The sequence below is a fragment of the Amphiprion ocellaris genome, chromosome 18 (genome assembly GCF_022539595.1).
Source record: "Amphiprion ocellaris isolate individual 3 ecotype Okinawa chromosome 18, ASM2253959v1, whole genome shotgun sequence".
Lineage (NCBI taxonomy): Eukaryota > Metazoa > Chordata > Actinopteri > Pomacentridae > Amphiprion > Amphiprion ocellaris.
In genome coordinates, this window is record NC_072783.1 from 1,507,192 (window position 1) to 1,532,258 (window position 25,067).

General features: G+C 39.4%; 1 protein-coding gene across 1 annotated transcript in view; it reads right to left on the reverse strand.

Annotated features, from left to right (window-relative positions):
- Positions 1-1,861: 1,861 nt before the first annotated feature.
- The window catches only part of LOC111563277 (protoheme IX farnesyltransferase, mitochondrial), a 43,288-nt gene continuing 20,082 nt past the window's right edge, over positions 1,862-25,067 (reverse strand). Inside the window, exons 5-7 of the mRNA XM_023262285.3 lie at positions 11,829-11,899; positions 6,034-6,266; positions 1,862-2,905 (exon numbers count right to left, since the gene is read on the reverse strand). Coding sequence (XP_023118053.2) covers positions 2,472-2,905; positions 6,034-6,266; positions 11,829-11,899 — 738 coding nt within the window. The 3' untranslated portion in view covers positions 1,862-2,471. The remainder of the gene's footprint in view (positions 2,906-6,033; positions 6,267-11,828; positions 11,900-25,067) is intronic.

The following is a 25,067-nucleotide window of genomic DNA, read 5'->3' on the forward strand; positions in this document are numbered from 1 at the left end:
AAGCAAATCACAGCAATGATTTAATGAGTGATATCAGCAATGGGAGAAAGAGGAAGCTCCGTGTGTTTAGGCTCAGAGAGGAGTCAAATAAAGGGGAAGAGCATTTCAAAAATAATAATACAAAGAGTTTTTAAAGTTTTCTGCATGAATGGGATAAATTCAAAGTTCAGAAAGTCAAAAAATTGAGTAAGATCTTATTACAAATAGGACTTTGTGGTCCAACTGAATAGCTATTCTCCTTCAAATAATAATTTAAGTGTAAAAAAAAAGTCTACTTATCTAAATAAAATCATCTTAAAACTACATTTCCACATAGTTATTTGACAAGGCTGCAAACTAGTTGCAATGTCTTAAAATAGTCTCATAAATGTCAGTTTTAGAGTCAAATTCAAGGTGAACATGGAGAAAAGTGACTGTAAAACCAGCCTTTTGTGTCAAACTCGGCGCATAAATCATTCTGTCCAGAGAAGGTCAAACATCCAGAGAAGCTACAAAAGCAAAATGTCTTTAAAAAAACTCCCACTTGTTTCTTTACAATGTCACTTTTTGGAACAACTCCTACACATCTGAGAGTGAACTTGTCCTCAACTTTCACAGTTAATTAGAACTGGTGCTAATTTCAAAGGATGAATTTAGCTTTTATCAGAGCAGAAGCTCAAAGTGAAGAAAACTTGAGCAGCTACAGGTCTGAGATTGAATATTAAATACCCAAAAAAACCAAAAAAAAAACAAAGAAAGAGGAGTTTGTCTCGTGGCTGATGCTACAAGACACTGTGAACCCTGACAGGACATCACCAGAGGTTGGTAAAGACATTCAATCCCCACTCAAGTTTTGTATTTTTTTCTCTCCCTGACTGCAACAGCTGGCTCAATCGCTCCGCTTTCCCTCCTCTGATATGAAACTCTGTATCCGGTCAGACACTTTACGAGGATGTCGAGCCGTTTCAGGTCTCCCGGCCTCGGCTAAATCCTACAGCCCCCTTTTTTATGGAGCTGGAGGACGGCAGCGAAGGGGGGAAATGGGCGCGCTTGTTTCTCCGAGTGCGGTGATGGAAATGTAACCAAATACCAAAAACTAGGGGTAAAAAGCGGCGGAAGGGGAGCACATGTTGACTGACAGGTGCAGAGGTGGCCGTGCTAAATAGAGCTGATTGGAGGGACGGTGATTTTGTGCTTAGAGCCAGCAGATCCACTAAGGCTATAATTGAAACTTAAATCCAGATATTACATGCAGGCCGGGTCACCTAACGAGGTCTGGTGGTGGTTTGTGTGGAGTTTGATGAGATACGCAGCAATCTGTGCACGATTTAAAACTTCTAAACTGACTTTTAACCCTCCTGTTGTCTTCATTTACGGGCCTCAAAAAAAATTGTTTCTTTGTCTGAAAAAAATCCAAAAATTCTGCAAAAAAATTCTCCAAATTTATGAAAGTTTGCAAAACCTTCAGTAAGAAAATTCCAATAATTCCTTAAAAGTTTCCCTTAAAAGTTTTATTTTAAAAAAAATAAAACAAATCTGTCCAGAAAATTCTTGTAAATATTTTTGAAAAAATGAGTAAAAATCTTCCCAAAAAATCCTACAAAATATCTAAAGTGATTCCATATATATCAGTAAAACTTCAGATATTTTCTTTAAGAACATTCACATAAATTTTTTTTTGTGAATGTTCTTAAACATTTTTAACATTTTTTTTCCACCAAAAAATGTTCAAAGATTTCCCAAAAATGTTGAAAATGTGGACATCAGAACTTTCACTGTGAAAATATATTTTTTTCCCCACATTTTCAAACTTTAAAACGGGTCAGTTTTGACCTGCAGGACGACACGAGGGTTAAGTGGAAATGATGAGACAAAGACAGAATAACAGTCATGGCGTGTTTATTGTTCGAGAACGTTTGCCCTTGTTTGGTACAGGGGTGAAATATTCCCTTTGTTTTGGTGCCGGTGAACCATGTTGAAATAAAGCATTATGCTAACGAATCATGACCCATCGAGGCTGATTAACCGTCAAGTAACAGGGATCAAGTGAAAGTCGAGCAACGATCAACACACCAGGTTGAAGCTGCGTCGGAATAAGGTTAAATTTCTCCTATTGTTTACACACGTGACCCCGAAATCAAACACAAATCTACTGATTACATAATTCTGCGTTACATCGAGATCTGTGTGGAGCGATTTACACTGTACAAGGTCATTTAAATCAGTCATGTACAACATAGAGAGAAACTGCTGGCTCCCTATATAAATAAATACAGAATATATATATATATATATATACAGTACACACACATTCAATGCAATAATTCAGTGTGTTTGCTGTAATTCGGCTGTTTGGATGCACATCGTTTCCTGATGTGTGGAGAGCACCAGAGGCAGAAATAAAGTCACCCGAGCAGCCCTCCTCCGAGCAGACTGAAAGCAGTATTGAGGTGAAAACAGTCGCTCTGGAGGCGTGGGGTTATCTGTGGAAACTAGTTGGCTGGCAGTGGGAGAGGTATAGCAGCTGGAGGCAGAGCGCCGTCCTCCTGCTTCCTGCTGTAATTCTTGCAGGTGAGCGCCAGCAGCAGCAGCATGGGCAGGTGCCAGAGGCTGCAGAAGAACAGCTTCCTGGCGCTGCTGCGGTCGCCCCTGCGGTAGAAGCGGAAGGCCAGGTAGCTGATGTACAGGTTGATGGGTAAGGAGATGACGGGGAAGGTCCAGCTGGTGACGTCCAGCGCCGGCGCTAAGGTGGACAGGCCGATCAGACCCAGGCTGTGGCGCAGGGCCACCCGCTTGCACATGGCGGGGTGGGTGACGGACATCATGCGATAGCCGCCGCGGGAGTAGTCCTCTCTCAAGTTCCAGCTGAGGGCATTGAAGTGGGGGAACTGCCAGCTGTACAGGAAACCACCCAGCAACAAAGCACCTAGGAGGAGGGGGAGAAGAATGAGGAGAAGAATGAGGAGGGAGGGGGATTAATGATGCAGACTGCAGAGACGGAGGGACTCGCAGTAATTTGCTGCTTGTTTAATTCACACTCAGCATGCCAAATATTAGGCCAAGTGCTGACGGGAAAGTTTCAGATAGAAGGACGCACTTTTAATCTCACATTAGCAATAAAAGACTGTAATTCCATCACACAAATTCATGAAATTAACACCTCGTCTGCAATATTTTCTCTACAGGATCTGGAGAAGTGTTTTATTTTATACGTCAACATTAACATTCTGGAGCATTTTAATATAAGAACGGCTGTGGATGATTAATAAACAGACCTGTGGACTTTTGTGTTGATTCCAAGTGCAGCATGGAACAGAAAACCTCACAGTAAGGACAGGCTTTCTATTTTTCATCACGCTTTGGTTTGTTCCATCAGATTCCTGAACTCAAAACACCTGAAAACCTGAACTCACAGTGTCACTTTTAACCCTCGTGTCGTCCTGCAGGTCAAATTGACCCGGTTTAAAGTTTGAAAATGTGGAAAAAAAACATTTTCACAGTGAAACTTCTGATGTCCACATTTTCAATATTTTTGGGAAATTTTTTAAATTTTTTGGTGGAAAAAAGAAATGTTGAAAAAGTTTCTTAAGAACATTCACATAAAAATCGACCATCACAAATCATTTTTTGTGAATGTTCTTAGAGAAAAAATAGAAGTTTTACTGATATATATGGAATCACTAGATATTTTTAGGAATTTTTTTGGAAGATTTTTACTCATTTTTTGAAAACATTTACAAGAATTTTCTTGCCAAATCTGGGGAATTTTTTTGAAAATAAAACGTTTAAGGGAAACTTTTAAGGAATTATCGGACTTTTCTTCCAGAAGGTTTTTGCAAATTTTCAGAAATTTGGGGAATTTTTTTGCAGAATTTTTGTATTTTTTTCAGAGAAGGAAACAATATTTTTTGGTGCCTGTAAATGATGACAACAGGAGGGTTACTGGTTCTAATGCTGCTTATGTGCAGTTTTATGACCATATTTATTCTATTTTATTAGTTTTTATTTCATTTACCTGCCACATTGTTTATATCTTGCCTCTTTTGCATATGCTGCCATTTTTAATATTGTCCTGTTTAATATGCATGCTTGATTTTATTATTTAATGTTATTTTATTACTTACTGCTTTTAATCAACACACCGTCCAGCAGTAGTTATTTATATTTTCGTCATGTATGATGACAATAAAACTATTCTATTCTGATGCTAAAACTGAAAATGAGTGAAAACTCAGAGCCTGTACTGTTTTCATAAAATATAATGATTTAATATAAGCCACAGTATAGATATGATTTAAAAGCTATAAGATTGAAAAGCTTTACATTAACGCTCAGCTTTTAAACAGAATTATTATCCTCTTGCACATCTTAAGTTGTTTCATTGCATACTATGAACATTAAACATTCTGAGGAGATGTGTTTGTGTATTCCTGCGCACTAAAAGTAATTATATTACTTTTTTGTGATTTATAAACCTCTGATAACATTTACTGCTACTACTTTTTTGTCCTGTAACGCTTCCTACCTACTGACTGGCTAAACTTTTTAAAAATCTAAATGCTATCGTTTACTTTAAAGTCAAATTCCTTGCATGTGAAAAATAAAACCTTTCTGATTCTGAAGAGTTGCAAAGGAATCGGTGGACACTGAAATACATTTTTGTAGCATAATTAAGAAGTTCTCAGCAACATGTTGACATACAACCCGTACAGTTGTCAGTAGATCTTTTTCAGACATGGGATACAGAACATTCCTGGCTTCAGTGATGTGTTAAAGTGATCATTGTGCTTTATGAACACAGATCACTTTGATACCAACGATGTGATGTTTGTACATCAAGCGATCGGTTAATATGACGGCGTAAAGTTTCTGAAAGTGTTGAAAATGGTACAGAAATGCTACTAAGTCTGCAGCTTTTGCAGAAAAGTGACCAAATGCCATCAGATTAATGGAAAGTAGTGCTTCAGTGTTTGTATTTCCAACTTATTTAACTGATCATTGCATTAATTTGGTATTTTTTTCTGCACTGAAGCGCCACAGGACGAAGAGCATTAAAAGAAGTACAGGTAATCTGAAGCTTTATGTAGTGTGACATCAGCTGATGAACCCACCCAACAAGAACAGCACCCCAGCCAGTTCCCTAAGAAATGTACTACACAGCAGTATGATCAAGTACAGCTGCAACAAACCGCTTTTATTAGGATATTTTCTTGATTTAGTGGATTACTTGTTTATAAAATGGCCATAAAATTAAACAAAACTGGTCAAAAGCTCAGGATGAAGTCTTCAAACTGCGTATTTGGTCCGAAGCCCGAAGATATTTTGTTTATAGCTCACAAAAATGTATTACCCTGCAAAATCATTCAATTACAGCTGCAAGAAACTATTCTTCTCATTATATTTTCTTGATTTAATGGATTACTAGCTTGTAAAATGTCCATGAAATGATACAAAATTGGTCAAAAGCTCAGGATGATGTCTTCAAACTGCATATTTGGTCCGAAGCCTGAAGATATTTTGTTTATTGCTCCACCAAACAGCTGGCAAGACTGCAGTCTCGGAGGCCAAATATAACTATCTGAACTTTATAAAGCAGCTCTTTGTCCTACAAAGTGTCTGCAGAGTGGAAATAGCAGAGACACTCAGCTCAGTCATATTCCAGGTTTGGATTTCATCACAGAGGCAAAGTTGAAACATGAACATAAAGTGAATTATGTTAGTGATGCAGAGGTGGCAGGTGGGTGTCTCTAACTGATCCTTAAGTTTCATTAAATGTCAGATAATAATTAAAAACCCACTTCACTGGAGAGGTTTAAAACTGCTTGTTTTATCCTTCGAATGGTCCAAAACCCAAACACTCCTGATTTACTGTGATATAAAGCAGAGAAAGGCAGTAAATCTACACAGCTGAGGAGCAGCATCCAGGAAATATTTGGCCTCTGTGCTTCATAAATTACTTCAAGCTGAAACTGTCCTGCAGCTGAATAATCTTTAATGTTTCTGCAGTGGTATACCTGCAGTTTAGCGCCGCATATCTCGGCTTTCGAGTCGTACCTGGCTCTAGGCAACCTGTAGCAGCCGTCCAGCCCATCACCGGAGGGATGGCACCCACCACTGCTCCCACCCAGGTGTTGCTGATGCTGAGTCTCTTCAGCGGTGTGTAACAACAGGTGTAGAGGAAGATGTTGAGGGCGCCCAGGAAGCCCGTCAAAGGGTTTACCGCCAGCGTGAGCAGAGCGACTCCAGGTACTCCACAGGCCAGAGCAAACGATACGGCATGGAGAGGGCTGTAAAAAGAAAACAGAGGGGGAAATCAGCAAAACGAAGAGAAGACATGCTGAATCAGGTTTAACCCTCCTGTTGTCTTCATTTACAGGCACCAAAAAATATTGTTTCCTTGTCTGAAAAAAATCCAAAAATTCAGCAAAAATTTATGAAAATTTGCAAGAAAATTCTTGTAAATATTTTCAAAAAATGAGAAAAAAATCTTCCAAGCTTTAAAACGGGTCAAAATTTTTAAAGTTTGAAAATAAAAAATATATTTTCACAGTGAAACTTCTGATGTCCACATTTTCAACATTTTTGGGAAATCTTTGAACATTTTTTGGTGGGAAAAAAAGAAATGTTAAAAATGTTTCTGAAAACATTCACATGAAAATCAACCAAAATCCAGTGAATTTCGATGGATTTTGGTTGATTTTTATGTGAATGTTCTTAAAGAAAATAGAAGTTTTACTGATATATATGGAATCGCTTTAGATATTTTTAGGATTTTTTTGGAAGATTTTTACTCATTTTTTTGAAAATATTTACAAAAATTTTCTTGCCAAATTTGGGAGATTTTTTTAAAATAAAACTTTTAAGGGAAACTTGTAAGGAATTATTGGAATTTTCTTCCTGAAGGTTTTGCAAATTTTCAGGAATTTGGGGAATTTTTTTGCAGAATTTTTATATTTTTTTTCACACAAGGAAACAATATTTTTTGGTGCCCGTAAATGAAGACAACAGTAGGGTTAAAAAAAAAACATATACATATTTAGATATCTAAAAACTACAAATGATATTTTCTCTTATCTTTAACAAAATAAAGAGAATTCCAATTTTATTTCTCTGCAGCAGGCTAAGCTGTGCAGTATGATGTGTATGTCCTCTTCTTAAAGACTGAAATTATATTTTATATTAAACAACAAAAAATAAATAAGATTTTCAAAACAAATCCCACATCAAAAATTGCTAAATGAAAAATAGAAATAAACAAAATCTCGTCCTTTTTTATTTTTGGGCACAGGGAAGTTAAAATGCTGTCACACCTCCGTCCTTAAACCCGTCTGTGCATCGATTTCAAAATCCGCCACGTCTCTCGTTCTGTCTGAATACCTGACAGTGACGTAGACATCAATCAAGTGAACTCTAAAGTAGATTAAACTCTCCGCTGTTTAAAAAAGGCATCGCGATTTGTTTTCATCTCAGCTGACTTGAATCGTCACACATTTGTATCAATTTTTAACCGTCTTGCGATGCATCATTACGCCCCTAAAAAAAAGCTCATCGCTACCATGGGGACTGAACTATGGGGATGATGAAGTTTTGCGGGTTTGTGCAGACACCAGATAAGACAACGACAGCTCCACATGTTCACCACAGACAGACGCAGAGCTACGGGGGCTGGTGTTCAGCAGCCCTGCGATGGCCGAGTCTCAAAACGGGAGGGAAACTCATCTGATAAGAGTTTGTCAGGGATAAAAGTAGCCCTGCAAAATGAAGAGCATGTGCACACGCCGGAGATCAAAACTAGCTGAAGAAAGCCACTGTGGCTCAGGCTTTTAGCCGGATGAAGACTTCCTCCTCCTCCTCCTCCCCTCTGGTCTCTAACTGAAAGCAGCGCTGGCGAGGTCTGGTTCAAATTCACCAGTAAATGCTCCATAAATTAAAGAGGGGGAGATTAAAATCTTGACCAAACGCAGGCCTTTTTCTTCAAAAAAAGCAAACAGGGCTTTTATTTTGGTGGTGTGGCCGTGCAGGGAGATGGGGGCATTAATGTGATTAGTGGTGTTATGTCTGTTTTATGTGGGCTGGGATGGGGCCGGGCAGGCTGGCTATGGGCTGCTGACAGTCTGGCTGTGGGCTTGGCTCAGCGGGGGTCAGGGAAGGCGGTACGTCACTCGGCCTGAGGTGGGTTTTACTGTCCGGCGCTTACAGTCTGACACAGCCGCAGTCACAACGTCAGCTAGGTAAAGTCAACAGGGAAAGCCCAAGATGAGGCCGTATGGTTAGACCACAGTCAAGGTCAGGGATTCCAACACTAAAGCACAAGAGTTTCACCCATCAGCTTGAAGAAACAAGATGAGTGTACTTAAAGCCGGTTACCAGGGGAATATTTCAGTGGTCAGAGAGGGCAAAGGAAACAAAACAACTGTTCAATGCCTGACCGGAAACACCAGCGGCTTCAGGGGTTGGTGTAAAACTGGAAACAGACTGCAAATTACTACGACTTCCACAAACATATAAAGATTTATTCTGTCTTTACAACCAGAGCAGAGAACATACCGAAGGACAAGACAGAGTAAATACAAATAAAGGCACGCTCCCTGAAGATTGATGGAGACATGAATTCAAAAACGTCCAAAAGAAATCCATCAAGAACAGTTTTCCTTACAAAGTTGTGCAGCGATTTACACAGAAAAAACTAAGACACTAATGAAAAACACTCGCTTTGACTGGAATGGCCAAATATGCAAAAAGATTTGAGGGTGACTGACATGTAGTTCTGTATGTAGAACAAGACAAATTAATTTCTACTCAAAGAAAGCAACATCATTTTACAACAAACTTGCTTCTATGTTATTGTTATTATTTTTTATCTCTTTTTTATTGGAAAATACCAGCACAATTTTGACTTTATTTCTTCAACCAGCATAATTTGCATGGTATTTGCATATTATTTTCTTCATTTTTCTTAAATGTAACATTTGTGAGCTGCTGGATATCTTTTATTTCCCCAAGTAGATGAATAAAGTGTCTATCTATCCATCCTTGTGGGTGATTTTTTTAAAAAAGCAGTAATATTTCTCCTGACAGTCTTGACTTCAGATATAGAAATTTAACTGAATCTCAAAATTCCAACAAGACCATGAGATTTGTTGTTTAAACCTCGTCTTAGTGAGAATAACTGGCAACAGCCTTTAACGTCACACACACACACATTGTGATTCCACTTTGCTGTGGTTCCCAGACTGTCTTTGCTTCAACAATTGCAGTGTGTGTTATCTTCCCGAGGGAGACTCAGAACGATCTACTGTACTCCTTATTTCGCCAAGCTGAAAGTATTTTAGCATCACCACAAATGGAAGCTTCAAACCAGACAGGACCACAACAAAGAAAGAGCAACGGTCATCCGCATTTCCCAAAAGACCAAAAAACGACAGGAAGGATGAGACACAACAGTCGTCCTGACGAGACAGACTCTTTCCAACACCGACGTCATAACGGCCAGAGCAGATCCTGTCAGGACAGACATGGGTTCATGCAAAACCCCGTGGTGAAGGCAACACGGAGAATGTGTAAAATGTGGCCTTCTGATGGCTTGTTTGACAGGACAGTCCAGCTTCCCATCTGTTCTCTGTCCTGACGCGAGATTGTATGTGTGAAGGAAGAGAAAGGAGACAGAGAGAAACACAGAGCGAGAGATAAAGCGTCTCTGTTTGTGTCAGAGACAGACAGACGTATACCTCCTCTTGTCAGAGACGGACTAAAAGCCAGAGAGAAGAGGCTGTGTTTAGACAGCAGCAAAATATTTCCAATAACCACCTCAACAGTGTGAGTGTCCACTTTTAAACAGCGTGTCAATGGAGAATTCCTAAAACTGAGATGAGAGATCTGTGGGTGAAGGTACGGCTGTAAAGTGGCGATGAAGCTGGTAATACAGGGTGTCCATAAAGTCTCTTTACAATATTCAGAATTTCTTACAAAGGCAGCTGATAAGATATCTTAGCCAGATTTGTTTTATTGTAATCAGTGTTTATTAAAGTTTGTAGTCACATTGAAATTGTGGGTTTCAGGTATCCTGTTGATGAAAGAGGTACTGTTAAATGAAACCCTAAAAAATGGCTACTTCTCAAGAGAAGGCACACAATGTGTATCATGGTTTATTGAGACAAAATCGGATGTGGAGACTCAGCAAAACTACAGAACTAAGTATGGAAGAGATTCACCATCATGTCCTTCAATTCATGCATGACACAAGAAATTTATGGAGACAGGGACAGTGTTGTGCCATTGCCACCACTGATGACTCTATGCTACAGCAAACATGGCAAGAAATCAAGTACTGTCTTGATGTGCTTTGTGCAACTAATGGTGCCCATATAGAGATGTATTAAATGAGGTAGAAAAAACTTTGACAACCATTTATTACAATAAAACAAATCTGGTTAAGATATCTTATCAACTGCAACTTTGTAATAAATTCTTAAAATTGTAAAGACTTTATGGACACCCTGTATACTAGCAACAAAAGGTATTCAGCCTCTGTTCTGGTGTCTGCAGGGATCAGCGGAGGGTCTTCTTGTGTCAACAGGTAGTTTGTTTTGGATCTTCCTGAATAAAAACGAAAGGAGAGGCAGTTTCCTGGCACAATGAGAGGACATGTGTCTGCTGAATATCTGTGCATCTGCTTGCAGCTGGAGTGAGGCAGTCTCTCAGAGAGGCAGGTAGAGACGAGCGGATCAAGTCACCGAGTGAGACTTGCAGGAGCGTGGCGCTGCATGAAAGTTCACCGAGCGCCAATACAAAGGTTATCTGACATCTGAACAGTAAAGGCAGCAAACTAAAGGTGGCAGGCAAACTACACCCGACCCTCGACCTCCTCCTGCCTCCTCTCCAGCCTGTTAACATCAAATTACACCTGACAGGTGTAAAGCAGAGAATCATCTCTGTCTGCCACTAATCTGCATACACAGCTACTAGTCTCCTTCAACGCTATAACAACTCAATGACTAAAGATGACTGAAGGGTGGAAATCAATATGGGATGTGTGCTCAGTGCTGCTGTTTTATTTAAGCTTCATTAGAATATTGCCTGCAAATGCACACAGGCTTTGACATCACGAGCTGTTAGGTCGTGTTTCACTCCAGGAAAAATATCTCTCTGAAGCCCAAGGTAAGGATCAGATCAGCGAGCAGGAGAACAGTGGTGCACATCGTCATTTACCCAGTACGAAGTGTACAAAAGGCGACTTAGGTGGCCGAGTAGTAGCCGTCATGTGGTGTTTCTGGGCTGATTCTGCCCTAAAGTCAATCCTCGCACATGCTCAGTTGGTGCATTACTCTCTTCCTGTACGTTCTCAGGTCAATCAGTCTTTTAAAAAGTGTAAACGGGGTTGCTATGCAAAATCATCCATACAGAGGATTGTAGGGAAAATGCTGTTAAGCTTCTGAACCCTAGAAGTCCATTGGCAGGTTTGAAAGGCAAGTTATCTTATCAAAATTCCAACATTTATCATTCTGCTTGTAAAATAATTTATATTAATAATTTAACCTTCAAATCATGACTTTTATAAAAATAATATATCAAAAAATTTTTGTAGTAACCAGATTTGTTTAAAAAAAAAAAACATATTCTGCAACACTTGGTGCAACTGTGTAGCCATGACTGACTCAATATATAATAACAAACAAAAAAAAAGTTCTCTCCACTTTAAACCAGGGTCGTGCTGTTCTCATAGAGGTGCAGGATGTTATACTGCAGAGGAAAATGAGCCCTCTGTGAGTAAAATATGTGACAGGAGCACAAAATTGATGTTCACAGGGTCAAATAGGGAAGAAAGAAAGGAAAAAAAAAGAAAACTGTACCTGATCTGTCCTCTGACCAGGGGACGGTTCTTTGTACGGTTCATGTTGGAGTCGAAAGGCATCTCAAAGTACTGTTGAGACGGAACAACAAGTACATTAGACAACAAGTGGGAAACACACAAACACATCACTGAATGTTCCACACACAATCACACAAAGGAGGAAACATACTGTGACATATCATTTATCTTGTGCTACTGCAGGCAGCGGTGAATATTCATCAGTCTGACTGTTAAATCTCAGTTTAACACTACACTGTAGAAGCAGTTGAAGTGTTTTATGTGTAGTTCTTGCGCACCTCCTACACTGCAGCTAAAGAGGTACAGATGTGGTTTAGGAAATTCAAATGAGTTTTCAGCAGCGTTGAGGTGAAAAAGTTGGGCTGAGATACAGAAAAATGTGTCTTCATGTTGCAAACAATCTGCACATGCAAAGATCTGAAGGGACAGAAAAAGTCATTGTGGCATATTTTAAACATATGTTGGTGCCGTTAGCTTTTAAAGAAATGCATGTCAGCTCGGTCAATTTATAAAGACTATAGCAGCACGAAATGTAGCGTTCATCATAGAGCAAGACTTCCACCGTCACTCCCTTAGAGGGTCTTTCTATGCAACATATGAAGAGAAACAATGGGAGTGGATCCACTTCATGCCTGGTCACAGCAAACCTCTGAACCAAACGCTCATTCTGCATTTGGAGAGTAAATGGACTGGAGGTGGAAGGTGGAGGCAGCGAGCTGTCGGGTGGGAGGTGGTGGAGGTGGGGGTGTTCTGGGATACAACTATGTGAAAAACTACTTATACTCCTGTTTTATGATCTGCTCTGGAGGAGTATGCTTCAAAGTGCTCCCATGAGATTGGCAATGTGTGACTAAAATGCAAACATATGGGGTGCTTAAACGCAGGAACTAGCTAATCTGTGTGTGTGTGTGTGTGTGTGTGTGTGTGTGTGTGTGTGTGTGTGTGTGTGTGTAAGTGAGCAAATGCACATAGATGTGTGTATTTGCTTGCCTGATAAAAGCCTCCGACTAATGAAGAAAACAGATAAAACACTTACACTGTGGAATATCAAGATTCATTCCTTCTGATATACGGTCCGCATAAAGAATCTAATAAACAGATAATCCACTTTTCTTGTCTTAAACCTTAGTTCCAGGATTTTCTACACTCGTGGCAATGGAGCAGCATCATTTTATTAAAGAAACCCTGGATGAATGCATTGCAATTCATATTGTATAGATTATTGTTTGTTAAGGTTATTAGGAAGTCGGCTGCACCATTAAAGATAAAGAGACTTTATTGTCATTGTGCAGAAGTACAACAAAATTTGTCTGGAAGAATACGACAATTAGCAGCAGTGCAAATAAGAATAAAAATAGATAAAAATACTCTTAAAAAATAAAAAGAATCAAAGTACTATATACAAAGTAAAGTGGTCCGTGTTGATAAAGCGTTGCAGGAATAAAGTATTAGTTCATTAATGTCTGATGCACAAGATATCGACATCAACTTGGAGTCCAGTTCCTAATAAAAATCACGAGAGAAAAGATGAAATATGCTGATAACAACTTGGCCTTCTTATATGTCTGCACTGGGTTACACCTCTCAGATCGGGGGGGTGAAAATACAAAAAAATGGCAGCCTTGAATCCCCATCTTGAGTTGTCAGGTTTTTCCATTATGTTGTACTTTACAAGAATCAATCGTGAACTTCCTTTGATTTCTGAATCTAAATGGACCGTAGTCACATGATATGACAACTTAAAAAAAAGACGAAGATGAAATTAGGTTAAATAATACAAGAAACAGTCATTTATGGTCATGCAACACAGAAAAAATATGTAAATATTATTTCTTTATTTGGTTCCAGAGATGCACTAAAATGTCAAAAGCACAGAAATACTTTAAAATTAACTGGAACAGGCTTTCTTGAAATGCTCCAAAGAAAACCTCTCCTCTCTTGTCCACCTCTGGTTCAGTCATACTGGTGTTCTAGTCTGCTGGGTCTGGACTGGGCTACGGCTAATGCACAGCTGTGTATGCGGCTGTCGGACCCCAAGGCCCAGACCAAGGTGTTAATTCTATTTCCTGGGTCAGGAAATGCGTCAGGAGGTCAGGGGCCGCATGAGAGAGAAATGCACTTTGTGGCCAGGCTTGAGCAAATCAGAGCTGAAGCAGGCCTGGGGCCGGCCTGGGGCCAAGCTCGCTGCAACTCTGCTCACATAAAAAGGATCCACTTAGTTTCCAATAACATCATCCCACATGTAAAGAAAAGCAGACCCAGATATTGCGCACAGATGTACTAATGCACCTGTACAGTAAATAAAACAGGAAGCAAAGAGAGATTTTTGAGTATGAGAGAGTATCTGCAGTGTTGCCGTTATCTGGGTGAACCTGTCGCATATGCAGATGATTTAATGCGAATCTCGGCCACTCGGTCGACCCCACCGTGCGTTGCTGTATTGTCATTTCAGTTTGTCCAGTCCTACGCTTGTTCCTCCCTCTCTGCCTTTTAAGTCGGCGGGGCCTCATCTGGTTCGCATCAGCGGCCCTCTCAGCCCATGTCATTATTTCCGCCCAACACTGCCATGTGTTACAGTGATGGCATCAAAATAATTGGGCCATTTGTGTTTGGTGTGCATGCACATGTGCTGCTGCAGGTAGGTCTAGAGTTAACGGGTCTTCTCCTGCCATGAATAGAGATAACTTGACCGTGAAATTACCCAATGATGGTCAATGGTTATGGCTTTTAGCATAGACCTCAAACTCCTTTCTTATTACTACATTAAACTAATTAGATCCATCTAACTACATTAAGGTGGACATTGTTGAAGATCCCCTCTAGATATGTGGGTAGATATAAAAATACTATTAAGCTTTTAACAGTCTCTTGTATCTGGCATTAGTTTTCCATAAACCTATTTGGAAAAAGTAGCATTAGTGGAGTTTGTAGAGGGACAAAGGTTTAGAAAGGATTTTATCTCCAACATTACCAATAATCTAATGCTCAATTTCTGTTTAAACAGATGCAAACAGACCTTTGCTTATTTGTTTTTAACCCTCCTGTTGTCTTCATTTACAGGCACCAAAATATTGTTTCCTTGTCTGAAAAAAATTCAAAAATTCAGCAAAAACAATTCCCCAAATTTCTGAACATGTGCAAAACCTTCAGGAAGAAAATTCCAATAATTCCTTAAAAGTTTTACTTAAAAGTATTATTGTTTTAAAAATCCTCCAAACTTGGCAAGAAAATTCTTGCAAATATTTTCAAAAATGAGTAAAAATCTTCCAAAAAAATCCTAAAAATATCTAAAGCGATTCCATATATATCAGTAAAAATTCTATTTTCTTTAAGAACATTCACATACATTTTTAACATTTCTTTTTTTCCCACCAAAAAATGTTCAAAGATTTCCCAGAAATGTTGAAAATGTGGACATCAGAAGTTTCACTGTGAAAATATATATTTTTTCCCCACATTTTCAAACTTTGAAATGGGTCAATATTGACCGCAGGACAACACGAGGGTTAAACTAATTAGATCCATCTAACTACATTAAGGTGGACATTGTTGAAGATCCCCTCTAGATATGTGGGTAGATAGAAAAATACTATTAAGCTTTTAACGGTATCTTGTATCTGGCATTGTTTTCCCATAAACTTTTCTGGAAAAAGTAGCATTAGTGGAGTTTGTAGGAAGGTTTAGAAATTATTTTTTGTCCAACATTACCAATATTCTGATGCTCAATTTCTGTTTAAACAGATGCAAACAGACCTTTGCTTATTTGTTTTTAACCTAATGTGACTCTGCTCGCCTCACTCTGACACACTACAACAAATCTAACTGAAACTGGATGCTACTGTTGAGCTGCTGATCTGCGGCTCACTCATCGTTTCTTCACTGACAGCGCTGAGCAGTGCAACAAACGAGAAATATTTAATAAGCCGTGTGTCTAGAGCAAACAAACAAAAGCTCATAAATGAATTAGGCTTCAGACAACAATAGAGTTGCCTCAAAAAAATCCCCGAATCAATACCAACCCCAACCCTATGGATTGGCCATACAAAGACAGATGGGTGGGGTGACCGAACCGGAAGCTATGGAGAGACGGCTGCTGCTTTCAATTACGAACACACACACACACACCAAACCCATAACTCTAGGGACAATTATCTGCCAGATGATGAGGACGGAAAACAGGCGAGACCAAAGTGAGAAGCAGAGGAGAGGGTGTGTTCAGCTGCCAGATCCTCGGAGCTATCAAAGACAGAACGTGAGCCACCGCCAACCACCAGGGCTCAATTGATAACAGGCTGTGGGGAGGCATTTCCTATTCTTGTGTAGAAGCTCAAGAGAACAACTTCACTTTGTATCATGATATAATTTACGGAGGCACAAAACCACAAATTGTATCTCTTTTCTGACTGTAATTCAAACACTCAGGCAGCATAATTGAAGGGCAAAGATTTGATAAAATGTGTAGAAAAAAAATCTTTTTGCATAGAAAATTCCATGAAGGTGGTCTGTAGAGCCCCTTAATTAGGGGAAATGAATATCTTGATTGTGCACCTACAACTCCTCAGGCTGCACCGCTCCAGTATGGCAAACGCATCTCTGATCTGAAAGCAAATACAACAATAGGAAGTGCAGAGATGGTCGTAGAAGCGATATAGTAACTGCACACTGTGTTTACTCAAGAAGCAAGAGTGTGCCTAAACACAGACGCAGGGAAACAGCGAAGCAGCTGTAAGGCTTTGGCACACAGAAACATCAGCTGGCTCAAACAGCGTGTCTCTCTCGCTTTGCCGAGTGAAACCCAGGTGCACGGCCTAAACCCAACAACCACAAGTCATCACTTGTCAGAATGTCACCTGTTTGCATATCAGAGCTGAATGGCAGACTCAAACATCCACGAGGGCGGGCGGTGCTCCGACGAACACCAGCCAAGTCTACTTAAAAAAAGGCACGAGAGCTCTCAAAGCCCCCTTCAACACCAACTGTGAACTGTCTCTGATCAGCCACTTGACAAACAAGCAGTCAAAGATTTACATAGATTAAGCTTTCCTCAGAAGTCAATTCAACGGCACTGGCAGACGCTCACAATGTTTTGAAGTCAAATGAAAGAAAAGAAATGAAACAAAAACAGACAAGCCAGGCAAACCCGACTAGTCGCAACACAAACGACGGTACGGCAGATCAAGGTCATTTCAAGGTGTTTCTGTTGTAGAGGTGGGACTGCTGAGCTGTCACAGAAATGCTACTGATGTCTCCTGAGTCAAATGAATAGTCTCAGAGCTATGTGAGCAATGCTGTGATTTTTCACCGCTTGCCTGAAGAACCTGTTAAACGCTTCCAGAGTACTAATTAAACCCTTAACATGAACCTGCACGTCTCTGTGTTTAGAGCAGCGGCGTTACGAAATAAGAATAAAGACAGAAAATGTAAAATAATTAACAGCAAATAAGAGAAGAGATGAAGAGGCAGAAACTTAATGAATGCAGATGGCTGTAAATGATGCACCAGTGGAGATTATGGCCATAACATGGATTCAACTATACATGCACGGATATACAATAGATTTTTGATGATCCCAATCTATAAAAGGCACTGTGCCATTAAATCGTGCTAAAATTTATCAAATGATACATGCATGACCTCCATACGGGAGTTTTTTGTCCTCAGGTTGGACGTGGTCTGGTTTTAAGAGAGTCCGAATTGAGGGCATCTCCATCACTTCATTTCCGTGACTGAGAAAATGGTAATATTTAGATCAGACTATCTATAGTGGAGGTGAAAGATAAAAACTTGCGTCTGTGTCTGGAATGCTCCATGTGGACAGCTGGCAGATGTGTCTGGGGATCCTCGCCTTCTGCGATCTACTGGTGTGATGAAATGCTGCGTTTCCCACAGAATTAGATTCTATTTGTGGCGTGCAGAAGGAGACCCACCCACAGCTGCTAAAATTATTATTAAATAAATTACTGTTTACATAAGGCGCTCCACTGCAAATATTTTAATTGCCAATTACTTTGCGACAGATAAATGACTGAACGATGCATGCGACTTCTCTGCTTTACATCGTGACAAACAAAACACAACATAAACTCAACTGCTTCACTTTGTATTGAATAACTAGAAAACAAATACCTCTAATGCTGAATGTCTTGGCACCTCATCAGAACAAAGAATTTGGGTCTCTGAAAGTATTCTTTTAGAGCAGAGGTGTCAAAGTCATCTTAGTTCAGGTTCCACATTCAGCCCAATTTGATCTCAAGTGGACCAAACCAGTAAAATCACAGCATAATAACCCATAAATAACCACAACTCCAAATGTTTCCTTTGTTTTAGTGCAAAAAGTACATTCTGAAAATATTCACATTTAAGAACTTTTCACAAAACACTATGAACAACCTGAAATTTCTTAAGAAAAATAAATTAAAATTCAACAATAGTATGCCTCAGTTTATCATTTAGACATTACAACTTCCAGATCACAAAGTGTCTACAAAGGAACACAACATTTACTCACAGATATCTGGAACTGAATGATGTAGTATTTTACTTTCTGACCAAAACGACAAAAGTCAGACAAAAAACAAGACAAAATATTACAAAAATCAGACACAAAATGACAAAAATGAGAAACAAAATGAGACAAACGACACAAAACAAAACAAGAAAGAGGCAAAATTAGACAAAAAAGTTAAAGCGACAAAAACAAGACAAAATGAAAAAAGCGAGACACAAATCGACAACAAAAATATACAAACAACACGAGCGAAACAAAAACAAAACGACAAAAACAAGAAACAAAACAACGAAAACGTGAAACAAACGACAAAAGTCAGACAAAAAAACAACAAAAACAAGATAAAATATTACAAAAATGAGACACAATAACAAAAGAACAATGAGCAATCTAGCATTTCACTTTTTGAGAAGAACAGCTTGTCATGGTCTGGAAATTATTTAAAATTTATAGTTTTACAAGTTTAAAATTTGCAGTTAATGTCGTCTCTAATTTTTACACTTTGCAAAGTCGTCCTGTGGGCCGGATTGGACCCTCTGGAGGGCCAGCTTTGGCCCGCGGGCCGCATGTTTGGGACCCTTGTTTTAGCGTTAAAAAAATAACATTATCTACTTGCACAAGCAGGTGATATTGACTAGCAGCTACTAGCTTCTTTTTTCCACCAAAAAATGTTCAAAGATTATCCAAAAATATTGAAAATGTGGACATCAGAAGTTTCACTGTGAAAATATTTTTTTCTCACATTTTCAAACTTTAAAATGGGTCAATTTTGACCCACAGGACGACATGAGGGTTAATTAAAAAGGAAAAGTTCAAATTGCTTGTGCTGGTAAATTCATGATTGGTTTCAAATTGAAAAACAAAATTAAAAAATAACTTATGATTGAAACATCTTTTCACAGTTGATGAGCCCTCGTATATATTCACAGTGACTCATTTATGTGCACAGAATCACCACATATTTGGGTCCAGAGCATCAAAAGCTTGCCAGGTTGAAACTATTCCTACTTCTTGGTTGTCTAAACATCCCTACTACATTATATCCTGCTGCTACACACCAACTTCTGCCTTTGTTCTTCTCTGGGACCACTTTGGCGACTGCAGTACTGAGTCTGGCCAAAGAGTGGATCACGTCTCCCTGTCAGCTGAACCCACATCTCTTCTAGCTCTCTTTATGGTGGTCTGTGTGGAGCCGTTGGCAGCAGTTCAGCTGGCACAGCCTCGCTCTTGATTAATGGGCTGAGTGTGGGACAGTGAAGTGCTAAACTGTCCTCATGTTAATCAGCCAATTAATGCTGAGCAGAGCCGCATTACCTCTGCCCCGCCAATAATCAGTCCCTCTGCCTGTGAAGATATGGGCTGGATCTGGGAAATTTGACTGCAGGGCAGAGGCGTGCTACATTGGGTGACCGGGCCGCGGAGAGGGATGAGGTTTTTGGGAACAAAAGGAGGATAAAGCTTGAAACAAGAGAAAACAAAGAAAATGCTGAAAGTAGGGGATTATTGATACATGACGCCTTTTCTTCTAACTCATCTGATCAAGGGAGGCTTTGACAGCTTCTGCTTTGCCTCCATAAATAATGTGAGGGTTCTGGTGCACAACTGAAGATAAATGAGTGTTATCCAATTCTGTTCCGCACAGGAGGCCGTCTTGAGCTGCTGGGCCAGGCGCCTGGGGGAATATACGCCTTGGGTTTAGAAGTGATGCCATAGTTCATCTTGCATTCCTTGTGTGTCATACAACATCATTATTTTCATCATTTACAGCGCATTGTGGCCGGGCTACAGTGCCTCCTAGTGTGAAGGAGGACTCGGATTACAAGGCAAACTCTTGTTGGGGAGGCGGTAGAGATGACAGCAAACCTTCAGGGGACCGTCTCTAAGAAAATTATATTTTATTAAAGGGTTTGTTTTAAGTCACAGAAAGAGCAGCTAGCACTTAATAGCTTAGACCAGTGGTCTCCAACTTTTTTTGCACCACGGATCGCTTTCAAGCAAGACTGGTCATCGCGCGCATAACAAATAATCGTGGTTTCCTAAAGTAATAAAATTGCTTTTTATTGCTAAATACGTATTTACTTCTTACTTACTTCTGTCAGCCTCTCACTCTTTTTCAAGAAGCTCTCCAGAGATGGTTTCTATTAATTTTGTCAGAGGTTAGATTGACGGCTTCATTTAATTTTGGGCATGAAAAATGACAAAATCAATTGCGGGAAGCAAGCACAGACGGAAGTGACAGGAAGACAATCTAGTCATTTTTCAAAATAAAATGCCATGTAAATTCCGCAGGAACTAAAATAACCAATAATGCGTTTTTATTATTTGTGTGCAGCCCGGTACCAAATGACCCGCAGCCCAGTGGTTGGAGACTGCTAGCTTCAACCATGACTGCACAATTTGTCACTTTGTTAAAAAAAAAAAGCACCATGTTGGGCTGCACCATATCAGAATTAAATGACAGCGAAATTTTGTTTTTCTGTCACATATATTATGATATGAAAATCACCAGGGGATTAAATTAACTATTCAGAAATGATTGGGTTGATTTTTGAAGGGGAGTGCATCTGAATTTAAAATTAAAAAAACAATTTAAAAAAGGCTAAAAATGTGGCCTAACATTGGAAAAACCCTCAAATTGAGTCTTTTGCTTTGGATGGCTTTCAGATCTGGCTTTGCTCTCATCATACAGAGCTTTGTGGTGCCGATTTAAAAGGTTAAACTAATCAGTTGTGCTACTTTGTGCAGTAGCAACAACTGCAAGATTGTTTCGACACAGTAGCTGTTTTTGGTCGACGTCCCGTCTTATGGAGCTGAAATATTTCCACTCTGATCCGTTTTTTCAGTGTCATGTCTACCTGTGTGTTAAGAAACTCAGTGTCTTGTGCATAAAGCTAAATAAAACATCAGTGTATCCAAGTACCCTTAAATTGGTGTAAATTATGCTCCATGAGACAGATTTCCTGTGTAGATTAGTCATGGAAAGTGAGAACTGCACAAGTTTCCTTTTTGTATGATGTGTTTGAGGTAATGTGTCTTACTTCATACACCGCAACACTGACGCTAAAATTATACATTTTAATCCTCATGTCGTCCTGCAGGTCAAAATTGACCCGGTTTAAGGTTTGAAAATGTGGGGAAAAAAAATATTTTCACAGTGAAACTACTGGTGTCCATTTTCAACATATTTGGGAAATCTTTGAACATTTTTTGGTGGAAAAAAAGAAATATTAAAAATGTTTCTTAAGAACATTAACAAAAGAATCAACCAAAATCCAGCGAAATTCGCTGGATTTTGGTTGATTTTTATGTGAATGTTCTTAAAGAAAATATTAGAAATTTTACTGATACATATGTAATCATTTTAGAAATTTTTAGGATTTTCTGGAAGATTTTTACTCATTTTTTGAAAAATATTTACAAGAATTTTCTTGCCAAATTTGGGGGATTTTTTTAAAATAAAACTTTTAAGGAATTATTGGAATTTTCTTCCTGAAGGGTTTTGCAAATTTTCAGAAATTTGTGGAATTTTTTTGCTGAATTTTTGGATTTTTTTCAGACAAGGAAACTATTTTTTGATGTCCGTAAATGAGAACAACAGGAGGGTTAAAGTCCTACGTCATGCCATTAAGTTAAATTCCATCTTTAGTCCAATTGTAAATATTGTCATCCACCTAAATCTGCACAGGTACATGTGCAGCTCAAAATCTGTGTCTGCAAATGGAAAAACAGGAAAACAAGTGGTGTTTAAAACAAAATATTTGATATGAGGAGAAAATGTACAAAAATAGTCTGGGGCCTGACACCTTTATGAATCAATACTGACACAGTTGTAACTGAATTCATCGCTGCTGGACTTTGGAGGAGCTTTGATTTGTACATGCTTTCCATCAACGAAGACCAAACACAGTAGGAAGCTCTAAATTCTCCAGAAATCCTGCACAGCTCAGGGATATTCATTGTATAAGCAGCTGCTATATCCTGTATGTTTTTCTGTGTTCATCATAAGGAGCGATGTGTCATATTTGTAGTAAGAACAGAGCTGTGTGCACATCTGTAGAAAGCATGAATTAGCCCTGGGAATGTTTTATGAAGTTGAATCTGAAGCTGGACTTGTGGTATTATTCTTGGGGGAAACGGTTTGAGTATCAAATATTTGCAGAAAACTGTTTGGTATCATTGAAAACGGAACTAGACATTAGGCCATGCTGGCTGAGACATTCGTTTTCACTCCACTGTAAACGTATCAACTAGACAAACACAAGGAATTCCTTTGGAAAGCTGGTCAGCCATATCTGTAGTCTCGGCCTGATAAGTTAACATTGCTACTAATGAGGGCATTTCACTCCGGTTCCTGATTACCATTAGCTGTGAACACACTTGGCTGCTTTCTATTCAGTCTGACATACTGTGGGAAAACATATCGGTGAATGTTGAATACATGGAGCTGGGCTGTGTGTGTGTGTGTGGTCACTTGTTTAAAAAGAAATAAACAGTCCTTTCCGCCATCAGTGGGCATTTTGCAAATAACTGTGAGGGTGTGACTGACATGACATGCAGTTTGACAGCCTCTCAACAGTTTGGGCGCAGTTGAAAAAGAGGCATGTGCATGACCATGTGTACGTTTGAGAGAATGTCAGTGTTTAGATTTTTCTCAGCCGCAGTTGTGGCTGACCACAACGAGACTGGAACGGGTGTGAATTTGTGTGTGTCAGCTTCAATACGGCTCCTGAAGATCTGCGAGAAAATGCACTCTTGGAAATTAGATGCGATAAGGAAAAGACGCAGATGAAGGCTCTCACTGTTCTCTCAAACATGACAGCAGCCATCAGCACCTCTGGCAGATTTGTATTTGCGGCAGTGACCCATGGTGAAACCCAGGCCTTCATCTGGACGGGCTCATTCAACAAGCCTTTCAAATCAAAATGATGAGGACCTCAGAAGAAGACACAGTGAGGTCTAGTTCTCTGTGTGCAGCCTGTATATTCTCTACTCACCCATAACAGAGCCTTTTAAGGACATTCAATTTCAATTCTGGATGAAGGTCAAGTAGTTTTTAATGAAACAAGTCAACTTGGCACAAAAAAAAGGTCTTTCAGTGACCTCGAGTATTAGGAATACGACTAGATGACGGCATTTGTGATCGCCAGTGTTTACAACCACTAAATCCAACAAGAGGTTGATTTATATTATGAATTACTCATGACTTTAGACAAGACAACAGGTCTTTTGGTTTACCAAACAATCCATCTGATTCCACCATCTATGACGTACAACTGCTTTATACTTTTGTTGTTGCTGGTGAACTAACATAAAACTTGATTATTCTGTTTGTGTGGTTTGGTTCTTGTTATGTTTTATCTCTATCTTGTGGTGACCACATGTTGGAACTTGAGTCAGAACTGTCTTATTTTTCTGCAAGGTAAGGTTGTTTTTAGATAAACACAAACATAAGTCTCACGTTGTTCAATCAGCATCTTTAATCTCGTTCCCTTTATTCCCCACTGGCCTGTTTTGGTGAGATGATTTGTGATAACACGTGGAACTCAAGATGGTATGTTCAGGAACAAGACAGTGAAGCAACTGGAAATATTACAGTATTCATTTCTATACTGTAATATGCTTGCAAAGAAGTGTTTAATTTAAATTTGTATGTTCTGCTGTTCAGAATCACATCCTATAGAGCTTCACAGCCACCTGCTTGACCCAAACAGAAAAATACAAATAGAGAGCTTACTATTAATCAACCAGCTGTCACAATCCTTATTAAAAACAAAGAAGAAATTGTAGATTTTTGGTTTACACTAAATACCCACAGTGCTACCCCAGCTGTTTTTAGTTTGACATTATTTAGTGACAGAAAACAAAATAAGGAACAATGTTTATCGGGAGGCAGAACATTTGCAGATGCAACTAACGCAAGGGAGCAGACAGTAAACGATAGAAAAAAGCAGCACGACTAAATTATTTATCCATGAGTGACAATCTTGTTTGCTGCAGCAAATAGGAGGAGACTGTGTAAACAGGCTAACAAAGTCGCTGTCAGAGTCTGTCGTCCTCCAGCACCAGAGCGTCGCCCCCGAGACCCATCCCTTCCCTCTGCCATATTCTAGGTGTCTCCTCACCTCTCCCGCTGTCCCCTAAAGGGGACGGCAACCAGTTAGCATCTCGATGGGTTCTAGAAGTGAGCTGTCAACTCTCTGTCCCGTGAAAGGAACACAGATTGTTCCTGTCAGGATGTGGCGTAACACAGCTTCCCAGTGTGCATGAGAGCCGGCACAGTTTCTCAAGAAGTCACAGTGATGGTTAGACACTGAAGAATGATGCAAAAATGTCCTTTTACAGGTGTGCTTGCTTAAAACAAAGAATTCTGTGGGCTCGGGAATATTGATGTCTGAAAGTTAAAGGAGATAATGTAGGGACAAAGTGCAAAAGAATGAAAACAGCTAATGATACATGAACAGTTATAATACTAATCTGAATCTGTATATTGATTCATTGCTCTGAACACGTGAGTCTCTGTTGGAACAGGCCTGGGAGATAAAACAACCACAATATGTTGAGGAAGTAGACCATTTAACAAACAGTAAGAAGACACTTGATTAGTGGAAACTTCAATATTTCAAATGCAAACTGCCTCCTCGTCCTGTGTCACCGTTCCCGTGGGTTCTGTGAAAGTTTCCAAGAGTCCACTATCAACTGTATGATTCAAAA